We start from the raw sequence: 18,795 nt of genomic DNA, 5'->3' as shown, positions 1-18,795 counted from the left end.
TGATGGGCTTATCAAACATAGGCCCAATTTTAATGTTTCATGAACATATATATGCTCACAAAATATAATCTCGTGTGAACAAAAATAACAAAACAATGATTTTTAACAATTTTTTTTTTTTTTACAAATACCAACAAAAACTTTTTTTATTAAAAATACCATTAATTTTTTTATGATAATTTTTTTCAATCTTGATACTTTATGACTTTTTTTATTTGAGAGGTTGATATTGTATGGCTTATAAAATGAAAATTAAATTTAGTATGATATTGTTTTTAAGTATGTAATTTATTTTGAGACAGAAGCATATGATTCAATTCGGTTTAATACTTACACAAGGGGTCATTATTTTAGTTTTTAAAGTGACCGAGTTACCGAGTTAATCCGGTTAAATAACTATATAAATTTAATCTAAGGACTGAGTTATTTAACCGAGTCATCCGAGTGGTTCCGGTTCAGTCATGCGGTTCGACTAATGACTCAGTGGTTCGACCATTGACCCAATATCCCCGCCGAATCGATGACCGAGTCGAGTTTTAAAACTACTCCCTCCGTCCCAAATTGTATGACGTTTTGGGCATTTCACACATATTAAGAAATGTAATTAATATTGTGTGGGAAAAAGATATTATGAGTTGTTTTACAAAATTGTCCTCAATAAATTATATGGGAAAGATAAATGAAATAATTGAAAGAAGAGAGAGTAATAAATAGTTAAGGATATAATAAGAAAAGTAACATTAATTTTTCATTGGTATTGTAAAACGACATATAATTTGGAACAAATATTTATAGCGTGTGAATTTAATTATTCAAATACTTAACAAAAATATCAAAGGCAAAAAGAGAGTAACATAATGCCAAAAAGATTTAAAAATAGAAAATGAACTGCTTGCTTTCTCATTGGGGTCACCTCTCGTTCAAATTGTTGAGTAAGAAAATCAAGCATTGGTTCACCCAACCACTGTACATCATCCTTCTCTCATATATCTTCCTAATGACTTCATTCATGTACCAAACTGTATCTCTGACTACTCTTGTGTATTTTGGCAGAATCAAAACCTCTAACTTCTCTCATATTTATTGCATCATTTCCTTTTTCTCCTATTTCCTATGTTCAACATTAATTTGACTTTCTCAAAAACTCAACCTCATCTCTTCCCCACATTAAATTCAAATGACCAAACATTAATATTCTACACATATGTCATTCCAACGCCATGCAATGCATGTTCAACCAAATTAACCAATCAACAAACTTACGTTCACATAATTTCATTTCCACAGCAAGCCATGTGAAAATATTGAAAAAAATACTACCATATTACTACCATGTATGGTAAATATTCCCAATGCATGCAACCCTATGAATGAATACAATTTTCTGCTACACGCGTCTTCTCACAATCCAAGAACAACTACTACCGTATTCCAAACTCTTCAACCAACTAAATTAAATTTCATTGTCTTTATTCATATTCATAAGAGTTCATATTTTTCTACGTTTGTGACAATTCTTTTCAAACTAGCTTAAACCAAAAATAGCATTAACAATGAAAGTATCAATACTTTTTCTCTTATGCTTCTTCTCTTGTGTTCTACTAGTCCTTTGTCATGATAATGATAAAACCACTTTGAATGTGCTTTTGGAGGTGAAATCATCTTTTACAGAAGACCCTGAAAATGTTCTTAGTACTTGGTCTGAAAACAACACAGATTACTGTACTTGGAGAGGTATTTCATGTGACTCGGTGAGTCGTGACATAGTTAGACTCGTTTTGTCTAACTCAAAACTCACTGGGTCAATTTCACCTTCTATCGGTCTTTTACAAAACCTAACTCACCTTGATCTTTCATCAAACCATATTGTGGGTCCCATTCCACCTTCTCTCTCCAAACTTACTAAACTAGAATCTTTGCTTTTGTTCTCCAACCAACTGACGAGTCAAATTCCCGCTGAGTTTGGCTCGTTAGTGAATCTCCGATTTTTGCGACTCGGTGATAATCAACTCAGTGGTGAAATTCCCTCTTCATTAGGCAATCTTGCTAAACTTGTCACCCTTGGGTTAGCTTCATGCAAACTCAACGGTTCGATCCCGAGTGAACTCGGTCGACTCACTGAGTTAAAGAATCTTATTATTCAAGACAACAAGTTAACCGGTTCTATTCCATCCGAGTTAGGCAACTGTTCAAGCCTCATCAACTTCACTGGAGCTGAAAACGAACTCAATGGAACAATCCCGAGTCAACTGAGTCGACTCAGAAACCTTGAAATTCTCAGTCTTGCAAAAAATACCTTAACAGGTGAGTTACCGAGTCAACTCGGTGAAATGAGTAAACTCGAATATCTCAATGTGATGGAAAACAAACTTGAGGGTCACATTCCAATTTCTCTATCTCAATTGGGTAATCTTGTAGATCTTGACTTGTCAACGAACAAATTCAGTGGAGAAATTCCAAGAGAGTTTACCAACATGTCTAGGTTACAATACTTAGTTCTTTCTGATAACCCTTTATATGGAAATATTCCAAAAACTTTATGTTACAAATCAAAAAGTTTAGAGCATTTAATAATATCTAGAAGTGGACTTCATGGTGAAATTCCATCCGAGTTGAGTCAATGTAAATCATTGAAGCAAATTGATTTATCAAACAATTATCTCAATGGAACAATACCTCTTGAGATTTATGGTTTGGTGAATTTAACTAATATTTTGCTTCATAACAATAGTTTGGTTGGTTCAATTTCACCTTTCATAGGAAATTTGAGTAACATGCATTTACTTGCATTGTATCATAACAAGTTGCATGGTGCTTTGCCTAAAGAGATTGGAAGGCTTGGAAAGTTGGAAATTTTGTATCTTTATGAAAATCAGTTTTCTGGGGAGATACCTATGGAGATTGGTAATTGTTCAGAATTGCAAATGGTTGATTTCTTTGGTAACCATTTTGGTGGAAGAATTCCAATCACTATTGGAAGGTTAAGGGAATTGAGTTTTCTTCATCTTAGGCAAAATGATCTTGTTGGTGAGATTCCAGCTACACTTGGGAATTGTCATAAACTAAGTGTGTTGGATTTGGCTGATAATAACCTCTCTGGTGGAATTCCCGCGACATTCGGGTACCTTAAAGATTTGAAGCAGTTCATGCTTTACAACAATTCTCTTGAAGGTGGTATTCCTCAGCAAATGGTGAATGTAGCAAATTTGACAAGAGTTAATCTTTCAAAGAATAGGCTGAATGGAAGTTTGGCTCCATTGTGTAGCTCCAGAGATTTTCTTTCTTTTGATGTCACAGGTAATGTGTTTGATGGTGAAATTCCTTCAAATTTGGGAAACTCTTTTTCTCTTAATAGGCTAAGACTAGGCGGTAACAAGTTTTCTGGTGAAATTCCGAGGACATTAGGAAAAATCACTGAATTATCTTTGTTAGATCTCTCAGGAAATTCACTCATAGGACCAATACCAGATGAACTATCTTTGTGTAACAAACTTGCCTCTATTGATTTAAGCAATAACCTACTTGTTGGTCAAGTACCAGCATGGCTTGGAAATTTGCCTAAGTTGGGAAAGGTTAATCTTGCATTCAATCAATTTTCTGGGCCTTTCCCGTTAGGCCTATTCAAATTACCTATGTTGTTAGTTCTTTCCTTGAATAACAATTCTCTTGATGGAAGTCTCCCGGATGGTTTAGACGAACTTGAATCGCTTAATGTCCTAAGACTTGACCAAAATAATTTTAGTGGACCAATCCCTCATGCAATAGGTAATTTGAGAAATCTATATGAGCTCAATCTATCTAGAAACGTCTTTAGTGGTGACATACCAGATGAAGTTGGGAGTCTTCAAAATCTCCAAGTTGCTTTAGACCTCAGTTACAATAATCTCTCTGGTCAGGTTCCATTTTCTGTTGGCACGTTGGCGAAATTGGAAGCACTTGATCTATCTCACAATCAACTCACTGGAGAAGTTCCTTCAAACATCGGTGAAATGATTAGCTTGGAAAAGCTGGATATCTCTTATAATAACTTTCAAGGTGCATTGAATAAGCGATTCTCCCGCTGGCCTTACGAGGCATTTGTAGGGAACCTTCATCTTTGTGGAGCCTCTCTTGGTAGCTGTGGTGCTTCCCGTAATAGGCTATCGAGGTTAAGTGAGAAATCAGTGATTATAATCTCTGCCTTGTCAACTCTAGCTGCAATTGCACTACTTGTTCTTGCAGTGAAAATCTTCTTGAGAAATAGGCAAGAACTTCTGAAGAAAGGCAGTGAATTAGAGTGTGTTTTCTCCTCCACTTCATCACAGGTGCAGAAACGGCCGTTGTTCCCTTTAAGTACAGGTGGACGGAGAGAATACAGGTGGCAAGAAATCATGGATGCTACAAACAATTTGAGTGATGAATTCATAATCGGTTCTGGAGGTTCTGGAACAGTCTACAGAGTTGAATTGCCTACCGGTGAGACTGTTGCTGTCAAGAAGATTTCATTGAAAGACGAATATCTGTTGCATAAAAGCTTTATAAGAGAAGTGAAGACTTTAGGGAGGATTAAGCATAGACATTTGGTGAAACTGGTTGGTTGTTGTAGCAATAGACACAAAGGAAATGGTTGCAATCTGTTGATATATGAGTTCATGGAGAATGGAAGTGTTTGGGATTGGTTACATGGAAATGCTCTCAAGTTAAGGAGAAGCCTTGATTGGGACACACGGTTCAAAATTGCTTTGGGGTTAGCTCAAGGAATGGAGTACCTTCATCATGATTGTGTGCCAAAGATCATTCACCGGGATATCAAATCCAGCAATATATTGTTAGATTCCAATATGGATGCACACTTGGGAGATTTTGGATTGGCGAAAGCAATCGTTGAGAATCTTGATTCTAATACCGAGTCTACTTCTTGTTTCGCAGGATCTTATGGTTACATTGCTCCAGGTAATGATCATATATACCATTGATTTAAATTGTTTTGGTTCTTCTAATTTTATCAACATCTTAAAGACTGAGCTGGACAACGAACTGGCAAGACCTACAGGTCATGGTTCAATTGCTTTAAACCACTTGAACTGGGACAAAACTGCAATCGAACAGCTCAAATAATCGATCTGTTGAGTTTGGTTTTTAAACGTGATTTTATTTTTTCTTAACTATTACCATATGATTCACATTTGCCTATTTTCAGAATTTGGATACTCTTTGAAGGCAACAGAGAAAAGCGATGTATACAGCATGGGAGTCGTGCTTATGGAACTTGTTAGTGGTAAATTACCAACTGATGCAGCATTTAGAGGAAGTGTAGACATGGTGAGATGGGTGGAGATGCGCATTAACATGAAAGGAACTGAACGCGAGGAACTCGTAGATCCTGAGCTCAAACCTCTTTTACCTTATGAAGAGTTTGCAGCATTTCAAGTGCTTGAAATAGCTATACAGTGCACCAAAACTACACCAATGAAGAGGCCATCATCAAGGCAAGTATGTGATCTTCTTCTACATGTATCCAAGAACAAAAAAGTGGAGTTTGAGAAGATGAAGATGGATTCTTACAACTGAAATTATTTCTCCTTGGATTGATGAGAAAGTGGCTTTAAATAACATTGATTTTTACTGGCTTTTGTTTAATGTTTCTGTTCTTGATTTTATTTAGTTATTGTAGTATTTCAATTTATATGTCATTCCAATACTACTTGAATATGGAGCTTTATGAATATAAAGGTTATATGATATTGCATATTTTCCATTCTGTTTTCACCTAATATTCATATTGTTGATTAGTATATCTATTCATATAGTTCCAAGCAAAAACCTTTTACATGCATTGGAAAATTTATGTGTATGCTTAATCATTCAAATTTAAGAAAACTATTTTAGTAAACCACTTACACATTCTAAAGAAATCAAATCAAATATTGTATTCTTGAATGTTATTATTTATTTATTAAATTAACCATTGATGCAATGAGCTAGGCCTTCTGTCATGTATCTATTCGAGTGCATTTGGATGAGGGTGATTGCTTTATAATCCCCTCAAAGTCTTCGACCGATTGAGTTGTAACTCTTGATGGAGATTTTTTGTTAGTAAAATCTTATTGGATTGTAATCCTCAACGGTTACCTTTTCTGAAAATGTGAGCATTTTGAGAGGTTTATTGAGCAATTACCTTAGAAGATAGTGTATTTAGATGAGGGAATTGTTTGATGTGTTGTAATTTTAGAGAGTAATTGATATCATTTTATGTAATGATGATAAATTTGGAGAGCTTTCAAAAAGAATGGATTTTATGAAGTATTTTCCTATAGAAAAATATAAGAATTTCAAATACCAACTAGGAATTTCAATTTTTTTTACCTTCTTATGATGGAAAGTTCACAAAATGACTTAGTGGAAGATTGTGAGAATGTAAGTAAAGTCACATTTAAGTGATGGAAGTGGCGAACACCTACAACCGATTTACTAAATAAACTATGGTAAAGTTTTTTTACCGTAGAAATTCTAAGGAAGAAAATAAGTTTCTTTTGACCTTGTAAATAGAATAATAATAATAATAATAATAATAGCTAATATGCATAGAGGCTAGTGGCTAGAATTCACCTTATAAGGTGAATAAGTGGGGTATCCGGGGTTTGAACTCCAACCCCTACATATAATAATGTTTTGTCCTGTCAACTGAGCTATGCTCACGGGACAGAAACTATTTAATTTGTATTCATTATATAATCTGCATAGAGATAATTATACATATAGAAAACATTAAGTTTCTCATCTTTATTTTTAGTTGTGTAATATTATTGCGTTACTCTAGTACCTAACAATAGAAAGTTGTATGTTGCACACTCTAAATAGATTATCCTCATATTTGTAAGGATTTGAAGAATATTGGTGAAATGAAGAGAATGTTTTGAGCTTGAATAGCTTAATTCTTTTCTTGCAAATAATTCTCTTAATGTTTAAAGTTGAGTACGTGAGTATTTGTATGAGCCTTTAGGCTTTAAAATTGTAGAGCAGTAAGCTATAACCGTTGGAGGCTTGTTGAGGTGTCTAGTCCTTGTTCAAGAGAGAGAATTAGTTCACGTTTCAATCATACTATTTTTTTGTATTCATATCATCATAACATTTGTTACAAGTTGTACAAAAAAAATATAACATAATTAGAAATAAAGGAAAATTAATACTAATGAATATTTGAAATAGGTCCTTAAGATTTTTTTTTTTAAAAGGGTTTATATATTTAGAAACATAGGCGGTGGCAATTTTGTGCACGACACACAATACTTGAATGATAAACGTCCAATGAATCTAATCTATATTCAATGCACTGGATTTTCTTCTGATCCATTCCAAATTTCACATATTTTCGTGACTCATTGATATACGATCACCGCTCCCAAAACATGTCTGCTTTATAACTTTTTTGGCAGTGTTATCGACATCATTTTATCAGTTTTCATCTCTTGGTTGGAGCACAATGAGGTGTTGTTCTTCTATTGGTATCATTCTATAGACTATTTCTTTCATTTTGTATACACATTACTTGTTTTTTATAACAACTTCTTGATTGCTTTCATGCAATGATTATATTAGTTTAGAATATTGTTGTTCACAAATATAAACATATATAGGAGAGACGATTCACCCCTTAACTTTTAGAGTAAAGCATCAAGGAAACGTGTAATGGAAATACATTGTTTTTATGTCTAAGAAATCATATCTTTTTTGCCTCCTAGGTTACCTCTTCGTATAGCCACAATCACCTAGGAGATTTGGCCTTCTATCCAAACTCATTAGGTCATATTTGGGATAAAAAATATCTTTCCAATTAATTATTCACTTACTTGTGAGGTAAGACACATCACTCACTCTTACAATGTTTGTATGTTCAGGGTGTGTGGGATATGACAAGTCTTGGCGAGCAATATGGGTGCACTGGTAGTGTCTTGTCGGGAGCATGAAGAAGGTGGAGTATCTCACCTTGGAAACAACGACACTTGTAAGTTGACCTTCATGTAGAAGAAATGTTCGTCTAGAAAGGCGTTAGTTTTAATTGAAAAACGTTAGATTTTATTCATCTTCTTCTCCTCTTTTTCATCTTCATATCATCTCCATAACCTTCAACAACAAGAATTTTGAAAAAATTTCAGAAGAAAATTAAGAAAACACGTTTTTGAATTAAAACTAACGGAAATGACCAAAATGTGTAAGAGAGAAGTTAAGGGACCAAAATAAATCGAATTTTAATTAAGGGACCAAAACGATACTACCTAAATAGTTGTGGGACCAAAAATGCAATTTAGCCTATATATTTCTATCATTTTTCTGAAACTATATAAAATAAGTTGTCATGGTTAATGGAGTAATAAAATTGGTTAATGAGATTTATGTTAAAGAAGTTTTTAACAACCTACATTTTTTTAGTTAATGAATAGTAAAATTTCTTATCGACACAATTCAAATTTTGAGTCATAAAAATCCTATGTATTAAAAAAGTTTGTTTGTTTAAAAAAACATTCTTAGAAAACAATATTGTTCACCATATAAGTATGGTGGCCAGTATCTAGGTGTCGTATTTGCGTTTTCCAATAGCATAGCATTGTTATTATTAAAAGAGAAATGTTATTTGAACAACCATTTCTTGTAACAACTTGTTAGACAATCAAATTATACAAAGAAATTTAGGTAGTGGCACAAAAATCAAAACAATAGAGAGAGAGAGAGAGAGAGAGAGAGAGAGAGAGAATAGAAGGGCAATGTGAGTATGAGAGAGAAAGCTGTCACAAAAGTTGTCAAAAAATGGTTGTTCACATATCATTTCTCTTATTAAAATTAGAATATGTAATAGAGGTATGTTATTTGAACAACTACTTTTTGTACAACTTATGGGACAACTAAAAATATAGAAAGAAATGTATGTCTTGACACAAAAATCAAAGCAATAGAGAGAGAAAGCAGGAGCGTAGTGAGTGTATGAGAGATAGTTGTTTCAAAAATTGTAAGAAAATGGTTGTACAAATATCATTTCTCTATGTAATATTACTTGAACAATATATTCTTTTTTGAAATTCAACTAAGTATAATTATTTAAATGATTATTAAGTAATCAGTGCGTCTTGTGCTCCTTGTGTCAACCTTATTGTTACAAGTCCCGCTGGTTGACTGAACTCCACCTCAACCAATGTCTATATTTGATATTTATGATTGCACTGCCATCCTAGAAAGCTACCATAAAAAATTTGTGTATTGGTTACCGCATCGCTTCCCAGTTTGTGATCTAACTAGTGTTCGACCCGTGCGCGGACGCACGGGTAACTTTACCTTTTGTTTACACATCAGCACGTACTATATTTTGGATTAAGTGTATCTCGAAATTGAATGTGTTCCAAAAATGTTCGAGATTGACATCACGATACGATGAATACACAAAACTATATTGTTTTCAAATTGATAATAAGGCGTCACCGCATCGTTGTTCACGTCGCGTCTGATGTCCATATTGATGTTCATGCGATTAAAATCATATCGATTACGTTGACTTCATATTGATATACATTTATTCAACCATTTCAACCTCAACTCACATGTTTCATACAACATAGTCATGATGTCCAAGCATGGCCATTCTTGAATTAAGTCAAAGAGATAAACTTGGAACGTAGACATAAAGTACAACACGAAGATAATTCAGAATCACAACATACATCATTAAATCGGTGTCCATGTTGTGTTTGATGTTGATGTCTGCATTTGCATTTCATAGTTTACAACAACTATTACGGCAACGACAACATCACAAATTTTTACATTAATTCATGATCCACCACAAAATTACATAAAGAAAGGTTACAATATGTTAATCGATATCGAGTATACGTATTAACTATTAAGGCTTAAGAACTAAGTTCAAAGTCGACAAATATAGAATGGACTATTAATTTTTGAAAATATTTTGAATAAAACTTTGGAGATATATTCGAAGTTGTAGATATTTTGAAAATTAAATGATACAAACTTCAGATTTGAGTTTGTTTTAGTAAATACATTAAAATGCAATTTTGGACACATTGCTACATACACCATCGATTTAAGCTTTTAACTCCCTCCACTAACCATAATTGGGCCAAGCCCAAAATCGTTAATCAAATCCGGTCTATCTTCTCTCCCTCTCATTTGTCATTCTCCCTCAAACCCTAAAACACTACCACTCTCCCCCAACCGCCGGTACCTCCCCTGTTCTCCGCCACCACCGCCGGTACCTCCCCTGTTCTCCGCCACCACCGCCGAAATCGGCTTCCTTATACCAAAATAACCACACTTTCTTTATTTCCTCGACATTCTCTATATTTATATCCGAACAGAATAAACAAAAAACATACGAAAAAACTGGGTTATCTTTTTTGAAAGAGTTTTTGGAGTTTTTATGTTTTTTATTTATTTTGCTTCTTTGTTTGTGTCATTTTGTTTTTTTTAATTTGCTTCTTTATTCATATTCATAAGAGTTCATATTTTTCTACGTTTGTGACAATTCTTTTCAAACTAGCTTAAACCAAAAATAGCATTAACAATGAAAGTATCGATACTTTTTCTCTTATGCTTCTTCTCTTGTGTTCTATTAGTCCTTTGTCATGATAATGATAAAACCACTTTGAATGTGCTTTTGGAGGTGAAATCATCTTTTACAGAAGACCCTGAAAATGTTCTTAGTACTTGGTCTGAAAACAACACCGATTACTGTACTTGGAGAGGTATTTCATGTGACTCGGTGAGTCGTGACATAGTTAGACTCGTTTTGTCTAACTCAAAACTCACTGGGTCAATTTCACCTTTTATCGGTCTTTTACAAAACCTAACTCACCTTGATCTTTCATCAAACCATATTGTGGGTCCCATTCCACCTTCTCTCTCCAAACTTACTAAACTAGAATCTTTGCTTTTGTTCTCCAACCAACTCACGAGTCAAATTCCCGCTGAATTTGGCTCGTTAGTGAATCTCCGATTTTTGCGACTCGGTGATAATCAACTCAGTGGTGAAATTCCCTCTTCATTAGGCAATCTTGTTAAACTTGTCACCCTTGGGTTAGCTTCATGCAAACTCAACGGTTCGATCCCGAGTCAACTCGGTCGACTCACTGAGTTAAAGAATCTTATTATTCAAGACAATAAGTTAACCGGTTCTATTCCATCCGAGTTAGGCAACTGTTCAAGCCTCATCAACTTCACTGGAGCTGAAAACGAACTCAATGGAACAATCCTGAGTCAATTGAGTCGACTCAGAAACCTTGAAATCCTCAGCCTTGCAAAAAATACCTTAACAGGTGAGTTACCGAGTCAACTCGGTGAAATGTGTAAACTCAAATATCTCAATGTGATGGAAAACAAACTTGAGGGTCACATTCCAATTTCTCTATCTCAATTGGGTAATCTTGTAGATCTTGACTTGTCAACGAACAAATTCAGTGGAGAAATTCCAAGAGAGTTTACCAACATGTCTAGGTTACAATCCTTAGTTCTTTCTGGTAACCCTTTAAATGGAAATATTCCAAAAACTTTATGTTACAAGTCAAAAAGTTTAGAGCATTTAATAATATCTAGAAGTGGACTTCATGGTGAAATTCCATCTGAGTTGAGTCAATGTAAATCATTGAAGCAAATTGATTTATCAAACAATTATCTCAATGGAACAATACCTCTTGAGATTTATGGTTTGGTGAATTTAACTGAAATTTTGCTTTATAACAATAGTTTGGTTGGTTCAATTTCACCTTTCATAGGGAATTTGAGTAACATGCATTTACTTGCATTGTATCATAACAAGTTGCATGGTGCTTTGCCTAAAGAGATTGGAAGGCTTGGAAAGTTGGAAATTTTGTATCTTTATGAAAATCAGTTTTCTGGGGAGATACCTATGGAGATTGGTAATTGTTCAGAATTGCAAATGGTTGATTTCTTTGGTAACCATTTTGGTGGAAGAATTCCAATCACTATTGGAAGGTTAAGGCAATTGAGTTTTCTTCATCTTAGGAAAAATGATCTTGTTGGTGAGATTCCAGCTACACTTGGGAATTGTCATAAACTAAGTGTGTTGGATTTGGCTGATAATAACCTCTCTGGTGGAATTCCCGCGACATTCGGGTACCTTAAAGATTTGAAGCAGTTCATGCTTTACAACAATTCTCTTGAAGGTGGTATTCCTCAGCAAATGGTGAATGTAGCAAATTTGACAAGAGTTAATCTTTCAAAGAATAGGCTGAATGGAAGTTTGGCTCCATTGTGTAGCTCCAGAGATTTTCTTTCTTTTGATGTCACAGGTAATGTGTTTGATGGTGAAATTCCTTCAAATTTGGGAAACTCTTTTTCTCTTAATAGGCTAAGACTAGGCGGTAACAAGTTTTCTGGTGAAATTCCGCGGACATTAGGAAAAATCACTGAATTATCTTTGTTAGATCTCTCAGGAAATTCACTCATAGGACCAATACCAGATGAACTATCTTTGTGTAACAAACTTGCCTCTATTGATTTAAGCAATAACCTACTTGTTGGTCAAGTACCAGCATGGCTTGGAAATTTGCCTAAGTTGGGAAAGGTTAATCTTGCATTCAATCAATTTTCTGGGCCTTTCCCGTTAGGCCTATTCAAATTACCTATGTTGTTAGTTCTTTCCTTGAATAACAATTCTCTTGATGGAAGTCTCCCGGATGGTTTAGACGAACTTGAATCGCTTAATGTCCTAAGACTTGACCAAAATAATTTTAGTGGACCAATCCCTCATGCAATAGGTAATTTGAGAAATCTATATGAGCTCAATCTATCTAGAAACGTCTTTAGTGGTGACATACCAGATGAGGTTGGGAGTCTTCAAAATCTCCAAGTTGCTTTAGACCTCAGTTACAATAATCTCTCTGGTCAGGTTCCATTTTCTGTTGGCACGTTGGCGAAATTGGAAGCACTTGATCTATCTCACAATCAACTCACTGGAGAAGTTCCTTCAAACATCGGTGAAATGAGTAGCTTGGAAAAGCTGGATATCTCTTATAATAACTTTCAAGGTGCATTGAATAAGCGATTCTCCCGCTGGCCGTACGAGGCATTTGTAGGAAACCTTCATCTTTGTGGAGCCTCTCTTGGTAGCTGTGGTGCTTCCCGTAATAGGCTATCGAGGTTAAGTGAGAAATCAGTGATTATAATCTCTGCCTTGTCAACTCTAGCTGCAATTGCACTACTTGTTCTAGCAGTGAAAATCTTCTTGAGAAATAGGCAAGAACTTCTGAAGAAAGGCAGTGAATTAGAGTGTGTTTTCTCCTCCTCTTCATCACAGGTGCAGAAACGGCCGTTGTTCCCTTTAAGTACAGGTGGACGGAGAGAATACAGGTGGCAAGAAATCATGGATGCTACAAACAATTTGAGTGATGAAATCATAATCGGTTCTGGAGGTTCTGGAACAGTCTACAGAGTTGAATTGCCTACCGGTGAGACTGTTGCTGTCAAGAAGATTTCATTGAAAGACGAATATCTGTTGCATAAAAGCTTTATAAGAGAAGTGAAGACTTTAGGGAGGATTAAGCATAGACATTTGGTGAAACTGGTTGGTTGTTGTAGCAATAGACACAAAGGAAATGGTTGCAATCTGTTGATATATGAGTTCATGGAGAATGGAAGTGTTTGGGATTGGTTACATGGAAATGCTCTCAAGTTAAGGAGAAGCCTTGATTGGGACACACGGTTCAAAATTGCTTTGGGGTTAGCTCAAGGAATGGAGTACCTTCATCATGATTGTGTGCCAAAGATCATTCACCGGGATATCAAATCCAGCAATATATTGTTAGATTCCAATATGGATGCACACTTGGGAGATTTTGGATTGGCGAAAGCAATCGTTGAGAATCTTGATTCTAATACCGAGTCTACTTCTTGTTTCGCAGGATCTTATGGTTACATAGCTCCAGGTAATGATCATATATACCATTGATTTAAATTGTTTTGGTTCTTCTAATTTTATCAACATCTTAAAAACTGAGCTGGACAACCAACTGGCAAGACCTACAGGTCATGGTTCAATTGCTTTAAACCACTTGAACTGGGACAAAACTGCAATCGAACAGCTCAAATAATCGATCTGTTGAGTTTGGTTTTTAAACGTGATTTTATTTTATCTTAACTATTACCATATGATTCACATTTGCCTATTTTCAGAATTTGGATACTCTTTGAAGGCAACAGAGAAAAGCGATGTATACAGCATGGGAGTCGTGCTTATGGAACTTGTTAGTGGTAAATTACCAACTGATGCAGCATTTAGAGGAGGTGTAGACATGGTGAGATGGGTGGAGATGCACATTAACATGAAAGGAACTGAACGCGAGGAACTCGTAGATCCTGAGCTCAAACCTCTTTTACCTTATGAAGAGTTTGCAGCATTTCAAGTGCTTGAAATAGCTATACAGTGCACCAAAACTACACCAATGGAGAGGCCATCATCAAGGCAAGTATGTGATCTTCTTCTACATGTATCCTAGAACAAAAAAGTGGAGTTTGACAAGATGAAGATGGATTCGTACAACTGAAATTATTTCTCCTTTGGATTGATGAGAAAGTGGCTTTAAATAACATTGATTTTTACTGGCTTTTGTTTAATGTTTCTGTTCTTGATTTTATTTAGTTATTGTAGTATTTCAATTTATATGTCATTCCAATACTACTTGAATATGGAGCTTTATGAATATAAAGGTTATATGATATTGCATATTTTCCATTCTGTTTTCACCTAATATTCATATTGTTGATTAGTATATCTATTCATATAGTTCCAAGCAAAAACCTTTTACATCCATTGTAAAATTTATGTGTATGCTTAATTGGTATGTATGTCTAAAAAAATCAGTCAAATTTAAGAAAACTATTTTAGTAAACCACTTACACATTCTAGAGAAATCAAATCAAATATTGTATTCTTGGTTAATGTTATTATTTATTTATTAAATTAACCATTGATGCAATGAGCTTGGCCTTCTGTCGTGTATCTATTCGAGTGCATTTGGATGAGGGTGACTGCTTTATAATCCCCTCAAAGTCTTCGACCGATTGAGTTGTAATTCTTGATGGAGATTTTTCGTTAGTAAAATCTTATTGGATTGTAATCCTCGGCGGTTACCTTTTCTGAAAATGTGAGCACTTTGAGAGGTTTATTGAGCAATAACCTTAGACGATAGTGTATTTAGATGAGGGAATTATTTGATGTGTTGTAATTTTAGAGAGTAATTGATATTATTTTATGTAAGGATGATAAATTTGGAGAGCTTTCAAAAAGAATGGATTTTATGAAGTATTTTCCTATAGAAAAATATAAGAATTTCAAATACCAACTAGGAATTTCAATTTTTTTTTTACCTTCTTATGATGGAAAGTTCACAAAATGACTTAGTGGAAGATTGTGAGAATATAAGTAAAGTCACATTTAAGTGATGGAAGTGGCGAACACCTACAACCGGTTTACTAAATAAACTATGGTAAAGTTTTTTTACCGTAGAAATTCTAAGGAAGAGAATAAGTTTCTTTTGACCTTGTAAATAGAATAATAATAATAATAATAATAATAATAATAATAATAGCTAATATGCATAGAGGCTAGTTGCTAGAATTCACCTTATAAGGTGAATAAGTTGGGTATTTGGGGTTTGAACTTCAGCCCCTACATATAATAATGTATTGTCCTACCAACGGAACTATGCTCACGGGACAGAAACTACTTAATTTGTATTCATTATGTAATCTGCATAGAGATAATTATACATATAGAAAACATTAAAGTTTCTCATCTTTATTTTTAGTTGTGTAATATTATTACGTTACTCTAGTACCTAACAATAGAAAGTTGTATGTTGCACACTCTAAATAGATTATCCTCATATTTTTAAGGATTTGAAGAATATTGGTGAAATGAAGAGAATGTTTTGAGCTTGAATAGCTTAATTCTTTTCTTGCAAATAATTCTCTTAATGTTTAAAGTTGAGTACGTGTGTATTTGTATGAGCCTTTAGGCTTTAAAATTGTAGAGCAGTAAGCTATAACCGTTGGAGGCTTGTTGAGGTGTCTAGTCCTTGTTCAAGAGAGAGAATTAGTTCACGTTTCAATCATACTATTTTTTGTATTCATATTTTTTTTGGTTACAATTTTTTGTATTCATATCATCATAACATTTGTTACAAGTTGTACAAAAAAAATATAACATAATTAGAAATAAAGGAAAATTAATACTAATGAATATTTGAAATAGGTCCTTAAGATTTTTTTTTAAAAGGGTTATATATTTAGAAACATAGGCGGTGGCAATTTTGTGTACGACACACAATACTTGAATGATAAACGTCCAATGAATCTAATCTATATTCAATGCACTGGATTTTCTTCTGATCCATTCCAAATTTCACATATTTTCGTGACTCGTTGATATACGATCACCGCTCCCAAAACATGTCTACTTTATAACTTTTTTGGCAGTGTTATCGACATGATTTTATCAGTTTTCATCTCTTGATTGGAGCACAATGAGGTGTTGTTCTTCTATTGGTATCATTCTATAGACTATTTCTTTCATTTTGTATACACATTACTTGTTTTTTATAACAACTTCTTGATTGCTTTCATGCAATGATTATATTAGTTTAGAATATTGTTGTTCACAAATATAAACATATATAGGAGAGACGATTCACCCCTTAACTTTTAGAGCAAAGCTTCAAGGAAACGTGTAATGGAAATATATTGTTTTTATGTCTAAGAAATCATATCTTTTTTGCCTCCTAGGTTACCTCTTCGTATAGCCACTATCACCTAGGAGATTTGGCCTTCTATCCAAACTCATTAGGTCATATTTGGGATAAAAAATATCTTTCCAATTAATTATTCACTTACTTGTGAGGTAAGACACATCACTCACTCTTACAATGTTTGTATGTTCAGAGTGTGTAGGATATGACAAGCCTTGGCGAGCAATATGGGTGCACTGGTGGTGTCTTGTCGGGAGCATGAAGAAGGTGGAGTATATCACCTTGGAAACAACGACACTTGTAAGTTGACCTTCATGTAGAAGAAATGTTCGTCTAGAAAGGCGTTAGTTTTAATTGAAAAACGTTAGATTTTCTTCATCTTCTGCTCCTCTTTTTCATCTTCATATCATCTCCATAACCTTCAACAACAAGAATTTTGAAAAAATTTCAGAAGAAAATTAAGAAAACACGTTTTTGAATTAAAACTAACGGAAATTACCAAAATGTGTAAGAGAGAAGTTAAGGGACCAAAATAAATCGAATTTTAATTAAGGGACCAAAGCGATACTACCTAAATAGTTATGGGACCAAAAATGCAATTTAGCCTATATATTTCTATCATTTTTCTGAAACTATATAAAATAAGTTGTCATGGTTAATAGAGTAATAAAATTGGTTAATGAGATTTATGTTAAAGAAGTTTTTAACAACCTACATTTTTTTAGTTAATGAATAGTAAAATTTCTTAACGACGCAATTCAAATTTTGAGTCATAAAAATCCTATGTATTAAAAAAGTTTGTCTGTTTAAAAAAACATTCTTAGAAAACAATATTGTTCACCATATAAGTATGGTGGCCAGTATCTAGGTGTCATATTTGCGTTTTCCAATAGCATAGCATTGTTATTATTAAAAGAGAAATGTTATTTGAACAACCATTTCTTGTGACAACTTGTTAGACAACCAAATTTAACAAAGAAATTTAGGTAGTGGCACAAAAATCAAAACAATATATAGAGAGAGAGAGAGAGAGAGAGAGAGAGAGAGAGAGAAAATAGAAGGGCAGTGTGAGTATGAGAGAGAAAGTTGTCACAAAAGTTGTCAAAAAATAGTTGTTCACATATCATTTCTCTTATTAAAATTAGAATATGTAATAGAGGTATGTTATTTGAACAACTACTTTTTGTACAACTTTTTTTTATGAACAAGTACTTTTTGTACAACTTATGGGACAACTAAAAATATAGAAAGAAATGTGTGTCTTGACACAAAAATCAAAACAATAGAGAGAGAGAGAGAGAGAGAAAGCAGGAGCGTAGTGAGTGTATGAGAGATAGTTGTTTCAAAAATTGTAAGAAAATGGTTGTACAAATATCATTTCTTTATGTAATATTACTTGAACAATATATTCTTTTTTGAAATTCAACTAAGTATAATTATTTAAATGATTATTAAGTAACCAGTGCGTCTTGTGCTCCTTGTGTCAACCTTATGGTTACAAGTCCCGCTGGTTGACTGACCTCCACCTCAACCAATGTCTATATTTGACATTTATGATTGCACTGCCATCCTAGAAAGCTACCATGAAAAATTTGTGTATTGGTTACTGCATCGCTTCCCAGTTTGAGATCTAATAATTGTATTGGAGTTTTTATGTTTTTTATTTATTTTGCTTCTTTGTTTGTGTCATTTTGATTTTTTTAATTTGCTTCAAGTTTGTATTATATGTGTTCGATGAAATGTTGGAGACTGACTTGTTTTTTAGGATCATATTTTGAGTAAAGAGCTTATTGTGATTATCATCAAATTCAACATTCTTTCATTCTTACAAAAGACTTGTCATCATGTGGTTGAATCGGTCATTTCAAAGATCACCTATAGTTGAAGTGAGCAAACATGATAAATATTTTTTTAAAGATGGTTGCAATTAAAGACCGTGAGTCTTTCAGTATTCTAGACCATTGGTCGGATATGAAAGAAATTAGTTTGGTTGTTAGGATAAGAGTTTGGTTTCTTAATGTACTATCTTTATCTTTATTATATA

At 33.9% G+C, this 18,795-nt stretch overlaps 2 protein-coding genes across 2 annotated transcripts; both read left to right on the top strand.

Moving 5' to 3' along the window:
- The first annotated feature begins 1,086 nt into the window (after positions 1-1,086).
- On the top strand, positions 1,087-5,737 carry LOC25488201 (LRR receptor-like serine/threonine-protein kinase GSO1). The gene is made up of 2 exons (XM_039830450.1): positions 1,087-4,932; positions 5,180-5,737. Exons 1-2 carry the CDS (start codon positions 1,554-1,556, stop codon positions 5,548-5,550), a joined length of 3,750 nt encoding a protein of 1,249 aa, XP_039686384.1. The 5' UTR covers positions 1,087-1,553; the 3' UTR covers positions 5,551-5,737.
- Positions 5,738-10,125: 4,388 nt separating this feature from the next.
- Positions 10,126-14,737, top strand: LOC120578161 (LRR receptor-like serine/threonine-protein kinase GSO1). The gene is made up of 2 exons (XM_039830449.1): positions 10,126-13,931; positions 14,179-14,737. The coding sequence occupies exons 1-2, from the start codon at positions 10,553-10,555 to the stop codon at positions 14,499-14,501; spliced, it is 3,702 nt and encodes a 1,233-aa protein (XP_039686383.1). The 5' UTR covers positions 10,126-10,552; the 3' UTR covers positions 14,502-14,737.
- The last annotated feature ends 4,058 nt before the right edge of the window (positions 14,738-18,795 follow it).

The sequence above is a fragment of the Medicago truncatula genome, chromosome 2 (genome assembly GCF_003473485.1).
Source record: "Medicago truncatula cultivar Jemalong A17 chromosome 2, MtrunA17r5.0-ANR, whole genome shotgun sequence".
NCBI lineage: Eukaryota > Viridiplantae > Streptophyta > Magnoliopsida > Fabales > Fabaceae > Medicago > Medicago truncatula.
Note: the sequence above shows the minus strand (reverse complement) of the source record. Positions and strands in the feature narration are given on the sequence as shown.